Raw genomic sequence first — 20,312 nt, forward strand, 5'->3', positions numbered from 1 at the left:
TCCTTTTCCGTTAAGTTACCTTTCTGCGTTTTCTGTCTTGGGCGTTAGACGCTGGCAAAGCAAAAAGAACACGTATAAAACGTTTTATTTACTTCGGAAATCAAAATTCTCTACATATTCTCCCCTGAGGTATGAAACAAGCTATCCATTACAATATGACTGGTTATTAGAAACAAAATTAGTATGAGACAATTCCCGTAATTCAATTACAATTCACATAATAATAATAATAATAATAATAATAAAAAAATTAATAATAATAATAATAATAATAATAATAATAATAATAATGCATGCAGCATGACTGTCCTTTTTATTTTACTATGAGCGCATTCTGAAGTTGTAATAGGTTGTTTGAGATGTTGCTGCTGGCGTTATGTAAAGGCACTACATAGGTTAGATGTAACAGATGTCAAAATATATTAAAACTCAGTGTTTTATTGGTCATTGATAAGAGTTCGACATTACGAAGCACAACTCCATATACATTTTAATCAGGTCTCTGCAGAATATTCTATATATTGCACATAGCTAACGCATAACAAAATGGCTTTCAGTTAAAGTAATGTAATTAATTTAAATGAAAACTGTTGGTGGTCTAGCAGTTGTCACTATCGAGGTAAGCACATTTTTGGTTAGCTACGTTACGTCTGTCTGTGTATTCTTGCTTTGTGGAGTTTATGTTTGTAACCATAAAAGTCCAACTGAAACCTAAATGGGAGAGAAAAGTTAATTACACACAAACATCAAACATTCTGGCGACAAAGGTAGGTCTGCACCATACGGTCTCTGGTCTGCACAGGGAAGGGACGAGGAAACGTTCAGGTGTGTCTTCACGGTTTGAAAATTGCCATTTTTATACCCTCATCCAAGCGTATTCTTAGGTATTTGAGAGGTAGGCACGTTTGATTAGATTTACTTAGACATTTTACATTTTGATTCTTAACAAGACTGCTGCCTCAGATGGCCTTGGGATTGGATCTTTTGCGGCATGCTGTCAATACTTCCAGCATGAATATGTTGATATAACATGGCAGCTCATGAACAGGACAGGCTACTGTTACAGGCTATGGGCAGTATTGACTATTGACTGGTCATCATGGCATAATGTTTTCTGGACCCCAGTATTGTTCACAACAAATGAATTTGAACCAAACAATCTATTTAGCATCGTCTGTTCTAGCACAGCACAGGTTGTGACTCATAATGTCTGCTAAAGATAGGGGTGACCAAATCTTGTGAAAGTGGTAAACAAGAAGACAGGATCAGAGGAAAAAACAGTAGATGGAACACACAGGCTTATCTCATAAAACAGACCCCAGCCTTGCTCAGAACGCACTATCAGTCTCCCCCTTGTTTTATGAACTACACCAGAGAGAGCCTTTGTGGTAGATGCTACATTCAACAAAGTGTTAATGTCCAGACATCCATTACAGCTATAGATTTGATCAGTGTTATTTTCTTGGTAAAGAGCATGGTAAATATGTGAAACGCCCTCAGGTGCTGAAGTAGATCAGATGCTAGAGTAGGGGTCACTTCATCAATGCATTATCCTGATAACTACTAATAATTCATGGGAAGAAGCACAGTGCTCTGCTTAACACATTATTGTCTTTTGCCAGTCTTCCTTTAGGCTGTTGCTGGTAAATTATTCACGCGTTTTTCTACTTCTTTTTATTACATAGTTTTTTTGCACCTGTGATGGTCCTTTAGAGTTATGACATCTGTCCCCCTCTTTCTCCTTAAAAGAGATTTTTTTCACCCCCAACTTGCCAACTTAACGTTGCTTTAGTCTGTATTTGGATGAAATATAAGATAAAACAAAATATTAAAGTTGTGATCTAAATGATAGCCTTTGAATGTTAGCTTTAGCAGTTTAGAAATTAGGTCCGGAGACAACATGAATAACATGGTAGAGGTTGGATTATGAGCATTTTCTATTGTTTCATAGTTTTGCTTTCCATTGCTGAAGGTTAATGTTCATTTTAGACATGTTCCCAACATTATGGAAGCCTTATTAAAACATAGCAAAGCTTTATCAAACTGCTACTTGACCTTTGTGTTGTAGAGGTTTACCAGTGGTTGGCATCCTGTCATGAACGGTGTTAGTTTCCAGTAGGTTGATGTCTTCCTGCCTTTATGGTAGTTTTTGACACACTTGTATAGTTGCAGGTGCTCATTTTCTATTCAGTTGTTCTCTGAAGGTATTTCTCAGTCAGTGAGTAGTCTGCTGATGTTCTTAAAAAAGAATTTGCTACTAAATGTGACAAGTTATGGCTCTGATTTATTTAGCTTTTTAATGACCCTTAGTTCTGGTTTTGGTACCTCTTTGGCCATTATGTTAGAGACAACAAGACTAATAATGTTGAAAGAGCTATCATGTGCACCACAGATACGCCCATGTGACTTATAAACCTACAGCCTATCATCTATATGGGAGGCCCAGATTGTAGTTACTCTAGCTACAATATGGATGCTGGATTTTTTTCATGTTCTTTTGCAGTTGCTAAAGAAATTTGATGTCTTAAACAAACCATCTTTATAAATTGTAAATAGTCTTTTAAATGTCAATAAACTGATTTAATGGGCCAGTTGAAAATGTTTAACATCACCTGTATGCAGCTTGGTAGCTAACCAGTGTTAATGGGTTTTTGCTGATGGCAGAAATTTGGCCTGGTGATGTCAGTTCTGGAGTGCAGCCAAATCTCAAATTTTAAATCTCAAAAATAGTTTAAAGAAAGTATCTTCTGTCTGGACATCAGGGAGAGTTGACAACCCTGGTTCTTGACATATAATACAGAAGGGAATGAGACAGATAAGAACATTGGTGATGACCAGCATGATAAAATAGAAACCTAATCAAGTAGGGGCAGGTTTGTGGTTGTACTGTACATGTAAAGCAATGGAATGATAAAATTACCAGTAGATGGTAAGAACTATGAAAATATTCTCCTCAAAACATCATTCAACAATGGTGAAAGTGTAGCATATACTAACCTGTACTAAACAAATTGTTTAAAAACTAAATAAAGTCGGCCTGCATACATTTATAGCACATAGTAAATAAATGAGACATTCACAGTGCTATAATTCCCATGTATACAATTAAAGCTATAAAAATACATGCTTTTTTATAGAAGCTTTTTTCTTGCACAGCTGATGCTGGTCCTTTGTCCGAAACATAACATTATTTCAAATCCAATGCTGTGGTAGCTATTGAGAAAAATAACCAATCAGCATTGTCCGTTTGCTTATAGACTGTGCAGTAAATTATGTCTGCTCTGTAGCTGCTTGGTCCACTGCTTCATGTGTTAAAGGTCTTCTTTTACCTGAGGAATAGTGTCTCTGCCAGAAGAAAGCACTTCCTTCGTTGTCTTCCTTAGGAGTTGACCTTTAAGCTCTATATGGTGCCAATGTCATTGTGATGCCTGATGTGACACAAACACATACGTGGACACACACACACACACACACACACACACACACACACACACACACACACACACACACACACACATTCACATGCCTCTGTGTGTAACTGCCTTGAAGTAGTTTTTATCACTTCACTATAATACTGGTGTTCGATTTATTAATTTTGTAACTGACAATGAAATTTGTGAATTTGAGGATTAGTGAAAATGCTCTTTTTTATACTAGATACCAGAGCCAAAACCTAAAGTGTAAAACTACTTAGCAAGCTAATGTGTGCTTGTTATAAAACTACACAGAGGTTGCTTAGCTAGCTGTCTCCAGTCATGGACGGGGTGTATGACTAGAACCCGCTCTCGCCACCCGCACTGTGGGCACTAGAGAGCAAAACACATGGAGAAGAGACTCATCTCTGTGTCTCTCTGCCTCAGCTTGCCTTCTGCTCAGCATCCACCCCACACCCCCACCCCGTCTCCTTCTGTTTCTTTTTCTCTATTCCTCAACACATCCACCACCCCCTCCACCCCACCCTGCATCCCCTCGCCCGCCCTCTTTCCCCAGATGGATCGATGGTGGCATGCTGTGGCGGACCGGGTGAGGGTGGGGGGGCGAGTGAGGAGTGCTGGCCCTTCCTCTCACCTTCATCACCCTCCCTCCTCCCCTCCTGGGCCCTGAGGACAGCCCTGCTGGGGGAACAATCAACACGCAGGCTCTAGGAGTGGAGCCATTTCCGCCCCGCTCGATACGCCACGTCAAACACGCTTGGCTCCATGGGTATCCTTAGGTATACTGTCCAATTATGTCCTCGAACACGAGCCAATCAGCACAGTTCAGCCCAACTCCGTTAAACACGCCTAAACAATATTACAGCAATTAAATAGTAATTATACAGTCATTTGTAGTTTGTTGGTCCCAGTCTTCATCAGGCTATGACATGTGGCCATATGCAAATTACATGTACAGTTTTTATTAATATAATGGCAGGTGCAGCCACGTGCTGCATGTGGGTTTGATTGAAGCATAAATGGGAACCTATTTCATTTTTTTATCCATCATATTACTCATGTCATAGCGATTAGATCCCTGCGGAGTGAAATTGAGCATCTCCAAAGTATCACGTCTGTGTCTTAAGTTATTTTGTTTAGCTGAACCTTGATAGACCATGAGCCTTGTGTATTGTGAGGCTTATATCTCCCTTAACCTCCTCATATACATCAGGCAAGGTTGAAACTAGTTATGACTCATTGTATGTAACCTGTAATTGGATGAGCTAAAGCAGTGGTTCCCAAAATGAGGGGCGCGCCCCCTAGGTGGGGCACAGAGCTATTGCAGGGGGGGGCGCAGAGCTTGGAAGTAAAACATGTGCACATGTGTCAATATGGGGGGGGGGGGGGGGGGGGGGGGTAATATTCTCATCTACTAAAGGGGGGCACGGCAAAAAAAGTTTGGGAACCACTGAGCTAAAGGATGGCCTGTCTGTAATTAGTGTAATTTTGGTCAGTTTGTATTCAAATATTAATAATCCAGTTCTGCTTCAAATAATAACCCTCTGAAAGTATAACATGCTACAGTCTTGCAAATATATGTACATTTATCAAATGTACCACTATTCATGTTCTTCCCAAGTTTTGAATTCATCATGCGCCGGTTGTATTGTCCACACAGATGCTGTACTTTCTGGCTCTTGTCAGATAATTACTTTATATTCATAACCAAAGCAAAAATCGTTAGCAAATATATCACCATTTCCCTGAAAAGAGAATGAATACACCTCATAATTCTCATGTAAGGAGGGAACCAGGCCTGAAGCATGTAATTAACTCACCCGAGGGAGAACGCACGTCTTGATTCACTTGTGTTGCTCTCCCGGGGCATTAGGACGCTCTGTTACACTGTGACTGCCCTCCTCATCCTCAGCAACAATTAGTATATATTACACAGTTAATGAACATGGAGTGCAAAACTCAGTCAAGAGGCAAATTCAAGGCGAAGAGCTGAATCATAGTTCTTGGGTGGGTGATTACTAGAAGTGCTGATTACTGGAAGTGTTACTGGAAGTGTTTAACTGTTCCTCTACTGTCTAACAGCTGTGTTCATCGTGGCGAGTTGTTTAGCATATCTGTGGTCAGGGTTTTGTTTGTATTGTTAACAAGTTATATTGATGAGCATGAGCAGAAATACCCCTGAATTTAGTCTGAGTTGCACTGAAATCTCACTGTCCGGTGTCGCTCAGAGATGGATGCTGTGTGATGATTTCTAATTTCAAAATTTAAATGACTTTAAATGGGGTTTTTTTTGCATAATTTGGATATATGACACACCCAATAACATATGTGGTACCTCTAGAAAAATTCTATTCTTTTCTGTTACAGTTTGTGAAATACCACGTGAGAAACCTTGCCCTTGTTGAGCGATCTACAGTGTGTCCTTGAGGTACCCAGAGTACTATTTATAAAGCACGGTATATACAGCGCTAATGATAATATTCATAGCAATATGAAGGTCTATCATAATGAGCCTTCTTTATTAGAGCTCGGTGGCCACACCACCTTTACGCAGTGCTCTCGAGCACAAAGCTCTTCTGAGATTTGAGTGAAGGACCACCAGCCGCTTTCTTCTCTGCTGAACTACTGTGGCGCTTTGAGTGAGGAGATGTGTGCAAGTGTTTAAGGTTCTAATGTCCTAATGTGGTATTAATCAAAGCAGGCAGGTGGAAGGTTTTCATTTATCCAGATTGAGGCACGTCCTCTCCCTCGTCCTTGTGCTGAAGATCCTCTCTTGCAGTGTCGCTGGACCCAGGATATGATGTTTTTTTCTTTACAATCTACTTAGAAATGATTTATCGACCATGGCCTCTCCCTTCATAGAGAATTAGCAAGCTTTTTGGGAAATCACTTTTTTGTCACTGTGCTCGTGTGTAGGTATACACATATGCAACCAGTTGTACATGCTTGACAGAGGGATAGTGCTGACTTTTTTTCTGTGTGTGTGTGTGTGTGTGTGAGTGTGAGTGTGTGTGTGTGTGTGTGTGTGTGTGTGTGTGTGTGAGAGAGAGAGAGAGAGAGAGAGAGAGAGAGAGAGAGAGAGAGAGAGAGAGAAAGAGAGAGAGGACACAAGAGCATTTGTCATACTTGTTCTTTGTTCTACAAAATCAAACTCTGTATGAGAAACATTTGTGTGTTGACCATTCTGTAGTTTGGTGATAAAGTCTTGACTTGAATTGCAATAGTTTTCTTCAATAATAATGATGATTTCAGGGTATTCAAATTAAAGTACATTACATTAGAGCTAAATCTCAAGAGATCATTTGCTACAATAATTGTGATCAAATCAGAACATCAACGAAAAGAAGATCAGATTAGTGAAGCTGAAGTTAATAACTACCTGTTAGCTCCTGATGTCTGATGGTGAGACCAATGGAGGAAGACTCATCCAGCATTTCCTGAAGTAATCCTCTTAACTGGCACCAGCTTGGCGTCTTTGCTACCAGTTCACCGTGGGAACTGTATGTTAACCAAAGATGGCAACACTCGGATATGCAAAGAGAGAAATGGGTGAATAGGTTAGTATGCTTGGCAGAAGAACTATAGTAGCAAATGGTGTACAAGAGTATTTGCACTGGTACGTGTTTGCACTGGTGTGCACTGGGCAAACAGGTGTGCCAAATACACCCACTTCATTGAAAACTGTTCAGAAAGTTGTAGTAAAGATGTTTAATATTTCATGCTTATATGTTATTAATATATATAATTAATATTCTAATATTTATCTTGTTACTTTTTCTACTTTAAAAAATGTTTATGATGTTTATGCTTGGACACAGGACATGCAGTTCCTTTATTCTATAGAATTGTGTAAATAGTTTGACTAATCAATTTTGATTACTTGACTAATCAAAATGTAAAACTAGTTAAATTGACCATGTGGATTTGTACCTTCTTGTTATACTGTGTGGATGTATGTATTATGTTAAATAGGAAATATTTATAAATAGTATTTATAATAATTTATAAATAATTATAAATAGGAAGTTTGTATTGATCACTATAGAAAAATTGATTGTGACTGCCTCGCTGAAACCCATTGTAACTGCAGGATGTCCAGTTCTGCCATGTGACCCAGTTACTCCTGTGAGATGAGGTATAAGAGTAGGTCCCCTGTAGTGACGCATATCATGTAGTTGACATTCACTGCGGATTTAGTTTACAAAAGATTCCACTTTTGTTTGGGAACTTGGGCAATGGGATATGCCCAATAAATAATCCTCTGTGTGTGTGTGTGTGTGTGTGTGTGTGTGTGTGTGTGTGTGTGTGTGTGTGTGTGTGTGTGTGTGTGTGTGTGTGTGTGTGTGTGTGTGTGTGTGTGTGTGTGTGTGTGTGTGTGTGTGTGTGTGTGTGTGTGTGTCCAGGTCCAGATGATGCAGCACTGCTGCAGGTATTAAAAACTATTCGTCAGTGTCAGACCACAGACAGGTCCTGGATGCAGCCCCAACAACCAATCAACACACACCTGCATCTGACAGCAACTGACCACAGAGCCACGAGGAAGAGGAAGAGCAAACACAGAAAGATTTCTTAATATACTCTCGCGGTGAGTGACTCATAAGTATTCTGTTTCTTCCCATTCTGTTTCTTATTCTGACGACCCCCTTTTCTCTTTCACTCTAACGTCATTGAAACAGCCTTAGTTTTCCATCTTCTCCTCTTTTTGATGGTTCTTTCCACACCTAACTCTCTCTCTCTCTCTCTCTCTCTCTCTCTCTCTCTCTCTGTGCTCTGGTCATAACACAGGGGGTATATAAGCCATGGAAGGTTATGACGCTCTAGAAGGTCAACTCAAAGATCGATGCATGTACCAAAAAAAAGCAAAGCAAAAAAATTTTTTTAAAGCAGCACACAAACTCCCTCTCAATCAATGTTTTTTTTTATATTTATCTGCGGAGGACAAGCAGGGTCTTATAGTGTCTCGGGCATCAAAGAGCTTTTTCTAAAACACTCCACTTTGATAGTCAACAGGCAACGACATGATCTCTCTGCCTTCCCTCTGATCCCGGGTGTCTGTGGTGTGGATGGGTCAGGACTGCATTGTAGAGGGGGCTCCTAGCTGTCCAGTCTTTCTGCTGAAGAAAGAAAATCTTATGTCAGTCCCCATTAAAACTTTCATGCGGTTCTCATTCAAGATTCATTTTTATAACCAAACAAAGATAAACAGAAACAAATATGTTGTAGTGGAAAGATAAATTAGCACATTTGACTAAATCATTAGTGACTGAGCAAGGACTACAAAAGGTACATGAGAGTGAGAAATAAGGAACAAGGATAGTCTTAATAAACACAATCCATCTTTCAATTCTTGGCAATAAATTATAATATCTTAGAATTTCTTAAATTATTATGTAATTAGTGTAAACAGATTTTCTGACATCCCTGCTCTTTCAGGAATAAGCAGATATTGCCACATCCCTTTCTATATCCTTTAGAAGATTAGGAACCACCCCCTCCCTCTCTCTCTCTCTCTCTCTCTCTCTCTCTCTCTCTTTTTTCTGGAATCCCCATGAACCAGTGACTGTGATCCCAAATGTGATATAATACTTTTGACACCAGTACTGATTTTAAGGGGCTAAGATACCGATAACTGAAACAAGAACCTATAATCAAGAAGTAAACTGATTTCAGTACTGCTTTAGTATTTTCCTAGAGGGCTGAGTTTTCTGGATGAGAGTACGCTGAGCGCAATTGGCTGTTGCTCCTCACCGGTGTGTGATTGGATGTAAAAGGTTGTACCTGTGTTAATTGTAAACCGACCTTGGGTATCTTGAAAGCTGCTATTTAAATATGAAATTCATAAATTCATTTAACTCAAACATCAGAAATGTATAACAGACGTGTGAAATATCAGAAATCACAGTCTTATAAACTATTAGGAGGACCAAGTTTATGGACTTTTCTTTATTGCTAACAAAAACAATTATCACTAAACCAATAACAAAAAGAAAAACCTACAAAATATATTTGCACAAAACCCCCTCAGTCATCTTTATTTAGAACATTGACTGAAGGAGTGGAGGTCACACCTGTGAAATCTGATTCCACATTGTGTTTATCAACTTTCACACATTTTCTTTGTACAACTGAATGCACTGAACCGTAATGTTTGTGCTGTGATGGTTCAGGACGAATGGACAAACCGTTACACCTCCAGAAAGTTATAATGTTAGAAGAATAGCTTCTCTGCATTTTGTCCAGTGAGAGAACTCCTTTTGTCAATGTAAATATACCCACCAGTGTTGGGGTGGATAGCCCAAATGCCATCTGGTCTGGACAGATAGGTGTTAAAGTTGCCACCACTCAAAAGGGTTGCCTGTTTTTCTGTCTGTTACAGGCTCTATAAGATTGTGCTGGAGCTCTTCAGTAATTGCAGTCTCTACCCTGAGCTTCTGAGGCCAGGACACTTTCATATATGCTCTCCTCCTTTCATACAGAGTGTCCAGAACTGAGAGTGAGCCTCAGGTCTCCTCACTACCGTGGTCGTGAAGGTATCTCAGATGGCGTGACCTTCAGTGCATCCTTGTCCAGCCTTGGAGAATTTAGATTTTAGTAGATTTAGATTTAAGAATATGTCTTTTAGAACATTGTTTTCATAACGAGGATCAGGAATCTGTGTAAGATCAAGGACAGTCTCGTTTTTCTGTTGTGTAAAATCCCTTCTCAAGGCTAAGCTTTGTTCTCCTAATTGTTTGGTTCCCCCTGGTGTGACCCGTCTGATTGGAGTTGTGTAAGCCAGAGGTGGGGACTCGAGTCACATGACTTGGACTCGAGTCAGACTCGAGTCATTAATATTAAGACTTTTGACTTGACTTGAAAAAATATTCAGAGACTTAGACTTGACTTGGACTTTTACACCAATAACTTGGGACTTGAATTGGACTTGAACCTGTTTACTTGCAAAGACTTGATTTTTTTTTATCCCAAATCTAAATTTTTAAACGCATAGTAATATTTATAATGTGCGCCCCATTAATTTCATTTCCGTCCTGACGCAGACCGGCGTTACACCAGATTCTGTGACCGTCGAGTTTTGTGACCACAGGGGGCGCTATTTCACAGTTTCTGTTCAGAGGCACAAACGCTTTATGAATGCTACGTAAACTACGCTGATGCACTTTCTTTACTCGTTTTGTTGGTGTCCACGAGCCAAAATATGACAGATGTTTATATTTACATTTATCGTCTCTTAATTACATAAATGTACTTAAACAAGATTTACCATCCCCTCACCATTGCAGCCAACAAAGAAATCATGAATGGGATGTACAGGTGAGCCTTTTTAACTGGGGTCACCAATTCTGACGGCAGCCATCAGAATATGTGACCCCACTGAATCTCCAGGTAACAATAGTAGCCTACACCGTGACCCCACAATAACAGAAAACAATGAAAAAATAACCCTAACCTTTTATTAGTCTATATTTAAACATTTTATCCAAATGTTTAGATTAACCATTCGTAATGATAGCATCTTGCTTACGATGAAGCTTGCTATTTTCGTGTAAAATGATGTAACGAAACATTCTTGTTTAAGTACATTTATGTAATTAAGAGAAGATAAAATGTAAATGATCTGTCATCTTTTGGCTGGCGGACACCAACAAAACGAGTAAAGAAACGCATCAGCGTAGCATTCGTAAAGCGTTGGTGCCTGTAAAAAAAAAGACTCGAAAGGACTTGAAATTCCAAGTTTCAGACTTGGGACTTGACTTGACGGTTGCCTGTCTTGACTCGAGACTTGACTTGACTTGACTGTCTTTGCTTGAGACTTGACTCGGGACTTGAGGATAAAGACTTGGACTTACTTGAGACTTGCAAAACACTGACTTGGTCCCACCTCTGGTGTAAGCTCTCCAGCTGTGGAGAGAGATCCATCTTCCTTCCTTATTTCAATACTGATCTGCTGAAACGGGCACTGCGTATCAACTAAATTTGAAGTGATGTCTCACTCAGCAGAAGATGGGCAGGTGTAATGTTCATAATCACTGGCAGATGCTGTTCGAGCTCTTTCCTGCTACAGCATTCTCTGCATCAAGTGCAGGTTGGAATTGACCGCCTGAATGATGGAGTGTTGCCGGAAGCCGAGCTCCCGTCGCTACGCTGCAAGGCGACGTTGAGCAACCACTGAATGGTTGAAATGTGTAACACATTTCTGAGTTTAGCCAGTACGTCCTCGGCTACTCTGTGATTCAGTTCCATCATCAATCACCAGCTGCAGAATGTGTGCAGAGCAGCTCAGATTAGCCCCGTCAATCAGACTCTTTACCTTTAACATATTGGAGCCAGTGTCTCCAAGCACCAGCCGCACATGCTCTTTCCCAGCGCCCCAGACCCTCTACCGTGGCGATAAACCTCCTCCCAATATGCTCTCGGACATGGCTTTCAAACTCAGCACCTCCTGCACCCTCTTCCAGTTTTCATCAGCAGAATGATTGGATAAACTCATGAGTGTTTCTGTGGATCCTGACCAGCTGTCTGGAGTTCAGGAAACGCGTCCAGTGTTTTGTAGACAGCAACTTGTAGACTTTTTTTTTCTTCACTTTTGTGTAAATCTGGTCCAGCATGTGCCTGTGGAAATATTTCTTCATGGGTTTTGTATATGGTTTCTGCTTTTTTAATTGCTGGAATCAAGACAAGACAACAAGCAAGACAACAAACACATGACTGATGCACTGGTGTGCTACTGTTGACTTAGGTGGGCCCATAAGTTGGATGTGTTTCTATATTTTGGTATACTTGGGCCTTGGCCCACAGTCTCCTGGCAGACATTAAATTTTGATCCAGTATCTGCTTTTCCAGCCATCTTTAAATAGAAGAATGAATGAAATAGAAAAAATTATGGATTATGAGTGCGTATTATCCATATCCTCTTTTTCTGATAAATAAAAAACAGAATTTACACAAAAGAATAAACAGTCAGCATTATCACCATGATAAGATTTAACAGGTTTAAGTATTACTTTATCCCTCAATCAATTCTGCCTCTCAATTCTGTCAAAAGAGCAGCTTAATTAGACACATAGAGTAATGCTTCTATGCTGTAATACTGTGGATTGGGAAATTGCCAGATGATGTGTACTGTTGAGTTTTTGTAATTTGTAGACTATTGTATCATAAATTTGTTACTAAAAGATACAGGCTTTCCAAATGTACATGTAAAGCTGCTATGAAAACAAGCCTTAGCATAAAAGTCAAAAACAAAGAGAGCTAGCAAGTGTGGAAGCTAGTGTTATCATGAAAGCTAGTGTTGGTGCAAAAGCTAGTGTTACTGTGAAATCTACATATAAACAAGTTTAAAGGGTTTCTTAAAGCAACAAATATCTAGCTACAATACATAAATCTCACTTTTGCAATACTGTTTCTTTATTCTGATACTTGAATTTTCTTAAGAAATAGTGGTAGGCAGGCGTGTTCATTTTCCACAAGATGGGAAATGAAGTTTATGAACTTTTATTAGTATGTGTTGCTCTTAACCACAAAATGACCATATGATTGTCTTTTTTAACATTTAAAGAAACATTATTGGTGCTTTATCAGTGAGACCAATAAAATTGGTATCGGCTGATATTATCAAACACCACCGATATATCAGCCGGGTCCTATCAGACGAGAGAGCTATGAGAGTATGCAACACTGGAGGCTCCACACTACACTTGGAATTACTGTTTTAAATGTCCACTCAGTAGGTATCTTCTGACTTGGAAATGGGTGTACAGCATTACATAAAGGAATAATAAAAAAAAAAAATTGACAGCCATATTACTGCTAAAATATCCTATTACTTATTGGTTTGATTCCACAGGATTTTCAAACTGCATGAGGGGTGTATGTCCCCAAAAAGAATGTTTAAAAATTAATTTACTATGAATATGCTTCATAGTAAATTAAATGTATCTGAAGTCACCGTGAATATAAATTCTGATTCTGATAAGTATCTGATCCCAAAACAAATACCTCAAAATATTTAAAAAATCTGTTGTATGACTAACACTGGTACAATGAGAAATTTCACACTTTGTGGTGCAAAAACAGCTATTGCTCATGAAATAACCCATCAAATATGTATAAAATGCTACAATATTCTGTTGCCAGTATGGATGTTGAAATACTAAGAAAGAAGACAAATGTATGATAATTTTGCAGACCCTGAAGCTAAACAGGAGACTGAACTAATCATAGCAGATTGGCCACTGACTGTTCCAATCATTGGCTCTTTCTCTGACCTCCAGGGACAGCAGAGACTCTGCAGCTAAGGCAATTAACAATTAGTATGGATACCTTATGATATACCAGGGGAGGGGATACAGGGATGACCCTCAGAGCAGGGAGCGCAGAGAGAGTGGGCGGGGCCAACAGTCAAGTGCTTTTTCCTGTTCTCTCTCCGTTGTGACTGAGGGGGAGGGAAGCCCCTCCCTCCCACACATGGGCATGTTACATACCTTCCTGCTTCACACTCCCATGAGTCTCTCCTGTCTTGCTTTCTGACACAAAAAACCCCCCCAAAAAACATGCGAAATTCATTATTCTGGGGAATATCATTAACTTAAGAGAGAGCATGAGTGGGCAAGTACATCTTAACTCTCACCTTTTTATTAATAATAGTTTTTTTTTTACTTTCATCCAAAAAGAACAAGGATAATGTAGAAGTATTTTCCACTTTTATCTGGTATATGCAAAAGGAAGAAAAACCATGATGTAGAGGAAAGGCAGAGAGATATGGAGGCCTTTCTGCTTTCAGGGCACTCTGGATCTTGTTTATCCCTTTTGATTATAACTTGTGAGGGGAACGTTCTCCTATTCTTATCCATCCTGATTTTATCCTCCACTCAGCTGTAATTTTTCTTTAGGTTTTATTGTGTGTCCAGCTTTGTGCTGAAAGTTACACTGATCTCTGCTCTCTCTCTCTCTCTCTCTCTCTCTCTCTCTCTCTCTCTCTCTCTCTCTCTCTCTCTCTCTCTCTATCCTCCTCCCCCCCCTTGGCTCTTCACAACTCTCAACCAGTCAACAGACTGTAAAGAATAAATAATAAAAAAGTATTGATTATTTTGATGACTGCACTATTCAATTAGGTATTAATTTTGCCCTCCACTGGACCTATCAGGCAACTCAAAGGGGAGAAGGTGGAAGGGGAGAGGGGATAGAAGGATGGATGGATGGATGGATGGATGGATGAGGGGGAAAGGCGGGGGCTCAGTTTAAATGAATGCAGAGTGAGAGGCACCATCGTTCAGCAGTGGGGGGAAAATGTGTTTACTTCTCTCCAGAGGAGGCAGCGTGGGGACATATCGATACGCCGCCGCGTTCCTCCGATTTAAGTGCTCTGCAAAGAGGAAGAAAAGGGAGGGAAAAAACCTCCAGCGAAGCGATGACAAGCGCCATTGTTGCCGGGTATATGAGTATTGACTGGCCAGCCCGGCTTTGTCAATGACAGCTTAAACTATTCTTATTGATTAACATTTTCATAGATTATCACGTGTCATATCAAACTCCCCACCACTTTATCTGATGAGCACATTTGCAGAAACCTTCCATCGGCCGCCGGTCATTGACTACCCCCCCCCGGGGGGGTTGGGGCAGCTCCGCTGGGGTGTGGGGGTGCTGAACCTCGGGACACGGTGGTGTGGCGTTCTAGGCAGCCTCATTGCCCCCGCTGCTCCTCCAGAATTATCTCCCTCCTCCCTTTTTTCCTTCTTCTCTTCTCAGACTAGATTCAAACTGATCAGCTGTCCCCCATCTCAAAACCACTTAGGCAGAAACTTCTCCATAAATAAAGCAGCAGAAAAGCGAAAAAGGAGCTTTTTTTTTTCTTTTTTTTTTCTTGTCCTGCCTGTATTTGTTTATTATGTGCCTCGCTGTCAGGAAAGGAGGGGGGAGGTACATCTGAGGGAGGAGGGGGAAGAGAGAGAGAAATAGAGAGAGGGAGAGAGAGTAGAGGTGACATCCCTGCTGAATCTCCAGAGGCAACCCCAGATCTGGACCAGCAGTGGTTCAGCCAGTGGTTCCCGGTGGCACACTGGTGTTGGGCTTTGTGAAGAGCATGTTCTAACTGGTTCCTAGCAGGTGCTGACATGCTCTAACACATCTCTCTAATCTTTGGATATCTGCAAAAGAAGATTTTGGAGCATCGTTTTCCAGCTAATTTTCAGTTTAATCTGGAGACACCATTTAGGTAAGTTATTTTATTTATTTTTATCCTTTTTTTTTGTTGGGAAAAAAACCTGAAGTGTCTCTGCCCACACAACTGTGGGGGTAGCTGCACTTCTGATTTGAATTAATACAAAAATACTACTTTTCATGTCACCTCATGAAAGTGCTCTCTGGCATGAGCTACGTTGATTGCGTAAGTGGAAATACAATTTAGGCAATTAAGAGTGTATGTAAATGACTGTGCCACTTGATTGAAGGATGCCATTAAAATCCACAATGGCATCATGGCTATCTCTTCTGTTAAAGTGCTACAGTTGTTGCCTAAAACTCTGTCAAGAACCGCAGTCCTTAATCTTTTACCTAGTTTTTGATTAAACAAACACTTGTTTCTCTTGCCATGAAAGGTACCTTTTAAAACGGTATATCTAAACATATTGGACTGTAGTGTCTGTAGTGTAATGCAGTAATGATACTAAAGAATCTAAATGAGGCCTTTGGCTCTGCCAGAGTCTGGTACCCAAATAGAATCATGTAGAATCTTCACAGTTCCATAAGAGCCCTCCACCTGACTACAGTTAGCAGTAGCTCAGAGATGGAGAGGGAGAGAGAGAGAGAGAGAGAGAGAGAGAGAGAGAGAGAGCTGAGCGAGCAGACCATCAGTACCAGAGAGTGTGTGAGAGGGAGACGGGGGAGAGCCCAAGGTTGAGAGGTGGTGAGCGCTGGAGAAAAAGAGGGGACCGGGAAAGAAAGAGCACGTGTTTCTGAGAGCGAGAGAGCCGGTGTGTGCACCGCGCTAACCAGCGTGTCTTCTGCCCCCCCCTCCCACCCCGGCCCCAACCCCTTTCTGCACCCTACCTGCTCGGGCTGTGCACCGGCTCCACCCTCCAGCCGGGATCCGATGATCACGGGGCAACTGAGCAAGCCACTGCTCCCCCTGCGCGGAGACATGGACGGCGCAGAGCTGCAGGAGGACGGCAGGGGTCCCAGCTCGGACAGCGAGACCAACGACGAGCCCCTGCTGCTGCCGACCGACGCCGACGACAAGCTGTACGGTGAGTCGCACCCGTCACCGCGCCGTTATCTCTGCTGCCGCCGACCCCCACAGCCATGTTAGACACCAGAGTCAGGAAGCAAGGCTGTGATTTGTATCTGTGTGTGTGTGTGTGTGTGTGTGTGTGTGTGTGTGTGTGTGTGTGTGTGTGTGTGTGTGTGTGATGAATTGGAAAGTGCTTTGAAGCAGGTGAAAGTTCTGCTTGGAGTTTGTAGCGGGCTCCGGTAAAAAAGCCAGGTGTTGTGTCATAGAGTGCTTTTGAAGTGTGATGTTAGATGGTGCACTTGAAAAGAGAGCCAAAAAAGTAGAAAGTGTGTGTCCAACTTGGTTCACTCTGGAGCAGTGGCTCTGGTCCAGGGATTTGAGTTCCATGCTGTATTTACAGTTGTGGTTGTTGTTTTGTTTGTTAAGCTCTGTGGAGGTCTCGTGTGTAAATCACTAAGCTGTTGTCCTTCTCTGTTCCATAATGTCGCTCCACTGTGTTCAGCTCTCAGTAGTGATGCGTGTAATCAGGCTGCTTTTGTTTGCACATCGATGAAGTTTTTGTAAAGACAACCACACTAAATAACTATGTTCAGTTATGGTGAACTTTATTTGGCATTGTCCAAAAACTTTGGGAAAGAGATGGTAGGGGGTGCATCTGAACGGAAAGAGAAGACCCTGTTCTCTGGGTTTTTTTTTTTTTTTTTTTTGCTGCCGTGCGAAATGCAGGGAAATTTGACAGAATCTGGGGCAATTCGGCAACGGCAGACACGCGTGCGTGTGCACTCGTCTGTCATACAGGGTGACATTTCTTCACGTTCTCGAGATCTCCTTGGCTGAGGCTGGAGATAAGGATGAGAGAAAGACAGGACGCCTGAGGCGAGAGAAATGGGCTTGTTGTGGGGCGGCTCCAGAACCCCCTGGTCTGGACCACTGATTTGGCTGGGCTGAGCTTCAGAGGTGCGATGTACACACGCATCCGCCCTCCGGTCGCCTGGGTTTGTATGCTCAACATGTGAGTCGCCCTCCTGAACAAAAGAACAATATAGAAAAAACGGGATGCTCTTTCATGACTCATGCACAACTCTGAAAAAGGTATTTGGGTGTTTATTGCATTTGTGATTTTTGTATATATTTTTATATATATACTTGCTATACTATAGTACACAAAATATAAAATAGTGTTTAAATTGAGTAACAATCTGGCTTTATAATGTGGTTTATTTTAAATTTCACTTTCAATGTTGACATTCAATAAAACTTAAATTCTCTTTAATGTTTAAATAATGCTAAGTGCAGCCAGTATCCGTCTATAGCTAATTCTGCAGTGTGCTCACTCGTGTATGACTCAAATTCCTAGATAAAACCCTGAAACTGGCTTCAAGTTAAAAAGTAAAACTAAACAAAATGTATCTCTCTCTCTCTCTCTCTCTCTCTCTCTCTCTCTCTATCCCTCTCTGTTTTTTAGCTCCTCTATTTTGATATCTTGGTTTAAATGACTGGGTTTTGAAAAAATGAAAGGTGCAATTTATTTAATAATTAATCTCAACTGAAACCAGTAGCTTTCTTACAAAGCCCTCTTAAAGACTTTCAGAAAATGGATACTGAAAAAATAAATAGATGATAACTGACTTTGAACAATCTCACCAGGCAAACTTCAACAAAAAGAGAGATTTGTTTTCCCTGTACCAAGATCGATGGTTTCCTTTCATTGAGCTTCTTTCTCTTTCCTGAAGTGGCATTCAAACTCATGCTCTTTCTAGCCCACACACACACACAAACATGCGTGACACATACATGTGCACACACGTGTGCGTGTTTGCACACACTAATGTAGGGGACAACAGACATATAAACTCAAATTTGTAAGGATGAAAACTTAAGAGCTGTGAACATAACGATAATTACACATCCTTAACAAAATGTTAGTATGATCATATCAAATGTAGCATATATTTATACAAATGTACACAAATGTTCATTTCAGCAGTATAGATATAAGCATGTGAAGAATCTGTAGGTTTGTGCTGTATAGAGGTGCTGTGAGTCACTCAAGGCCGGTCTTCCTTTCATCCTTTATGGGTTCAGCTTTTCTGGACTTCTGGTCTTGCTTGGTTAACATAATGTAACCACATCGTAGTGGGATTTATGTTTTCTGGTCTCTCTCATTGTTTCTTTTTTTTAGTCTTGTGTCAGGCTTGACACACACTAGTTCTGAGGACTTTCCTCTCTCTGCCGTTCTCTCTCCCTCTCTCTCTCCCTCTCTCTCTCCCTCTCTCTCACTCACTCTCTCACTCACTCTCTCCCTCTCTCTCTCTCTCTCTCTCTCTTTATGACCTGCCTTGATTACTAATGAAGAAATACACTGAGTTTTTATTTTTAGAATATTATTACATTTTAGAAATTGTAATATTTTAGTTAGTACAGTATTTGCCCTATGTTATGTTAGTAGAGTGAAAGGTAGCCAATAACAGATCCTCCCATATATTTAACCTCTTCTGTATTTCTTTTAGTATTTTAAGCATGTACTTTTATGAGATCAATTTATTTAAATATCTATAAGAGATATGACAAGTAAATTTTTAAGATATAAGTTGATCACAGTAATAACAGAATGACTGAGCTATTTTAGCTCATTTAAACTGAGTAAGGGAAATATATTCAAACCTGTGTGATGGCAACACTACATAGTAAACTCCTCTTTGTTGAATGAACTCCTACAGTACTGGATTAACATACTTTGGTCATTTAGGTCCCACAAGACCTCAAAAAGTGAATTCAGCACTGGGGATTTTACTGTGCAGTTTGGAACTTGGTGAACCTGGTTTAATAAAACCAGGTAAGCCACTGACATACCAATTCAGTGTCTTACACTAGACATTAGAAGGGAAGTTTAAAGAGCATCAGTTGGTGTTTTGAAATAAATTATACATCAGACATCAGCTACCGCCTTATGAGTGTCTAGAAGCCTAACGAGAGAGAAGGAGAGTGAAGGAGAGAAGGTGGGAGAGAGAGAGAGAGAAGCTTTTGTGTATCTGCATAGAGACTGGATAGACAGTTTTTTCTCTTTCTTTTTTCTTTTTTTTTTGGAAGACAAGTGCTGTGGGGTGGGAGTGGGAGCATGATGTAGCTTGTCACCAAGGAGACGGAGTGTTACCACGGCAGCCCTCTTTGCTGATTTGACTTCTGGGAGGGTTGGGGGGCGAGGGGGCGGGGTCTCTCTGATCCCTGTCCGACCCTCACTGTCAGTCTCCTGATCGGTCTGGAGGATCCCACTGTCAGTGTGATGAATTTTTAAGGATATCCCAAGGCAAGAATTGCCAAAAGAGGGAGATGGGAGAGAGTGGTAACTGTTTCTTAATGCCGGAGTTACAATTTTCTTTAATAAGCATCAAACCTGTTTTTGTTGGTCGCTTTTTATCTTTTTACCTTCGTTTTTTCACATGCTGTCATGTCTGTCTATTAGGTGTTCACACACACACACACACACACACACACACACATGCAGAGGCAGATACCTGTTTAAATGTAATATATTCAAGTGAAATCTATTTGCAAATAGCAACTGAATTGTAGCGATGGTCTAATTGACTGATATCCAAACTACTTAGCTCTTCCCGTCGCATGCTATATTGAATGGTAAACTTTGAACAGTG

At 40.7% G+C, this 20,312-nt stretch overlaps 1 protein-coding gene across 4 annotated transcripts in view; it reads left to right on the forward strand.

The window, feature by feature from the left end:
* Window positions 1-8: 8 nt before the first annotated feature.
* The window catches only part of pou6f2 (POU class 6 homeobox 2), a 97,382-nt gene continuing 77,078 nt past the window's right edge, over window positions 9-20,312 (forward strand). The window contains exons 1-6 of one of the 4 annotated variants that reach the window (XM_077012234.1): window positions 9-129; window positions 3,991-4,213; window positions 6,821-6,991; window positions 7,838-8,019; window positions 15,587-15,645; window positions 16,512-16,675. In XM_077012234.1, the coding sequence (XP_076868349.1) occupies window positions 16,522-16,675 (154 nt within the window). In that variant the 5' untranslated portion in view covers window positions 9-129; window positions 3,991-4,213; window positions 6,821-6,991; ... (1 more) ...; window positions 15,587-15,645; window positions 16,512-16,521. Of the gene's footprint in view, window positions 130-432; window positions 620-3,990; window positions 4,214-6,820; window positions 6,992-7,837; window positions 8,020-15,586; window positions 15,646-16,511; window positions 16,676-20,312 lie in introns of those variants that run through there. The other 3 variants (XM_077012235.1, XM_077012236.1, XM_077012237.1) reach the window with 3 other exon arrangements.

This window comes from Brachyhypopomus gauderio, chromosome 7 (assembly GCF_052324685.1).
Source record: "Brachyhypopomus gauderio isolate BG-103 chromosome 7, BGAUD_0.2, whole genome shotgun sequence".
Taxonomy (NCBI): domain Eukaryota; kingdom Metazoa; phylum Chordata; class Actinopteri; order Gymnotiformes; family Hypopomidae; genus Brachyhypopomus; species Brachyhypopomus gauderio.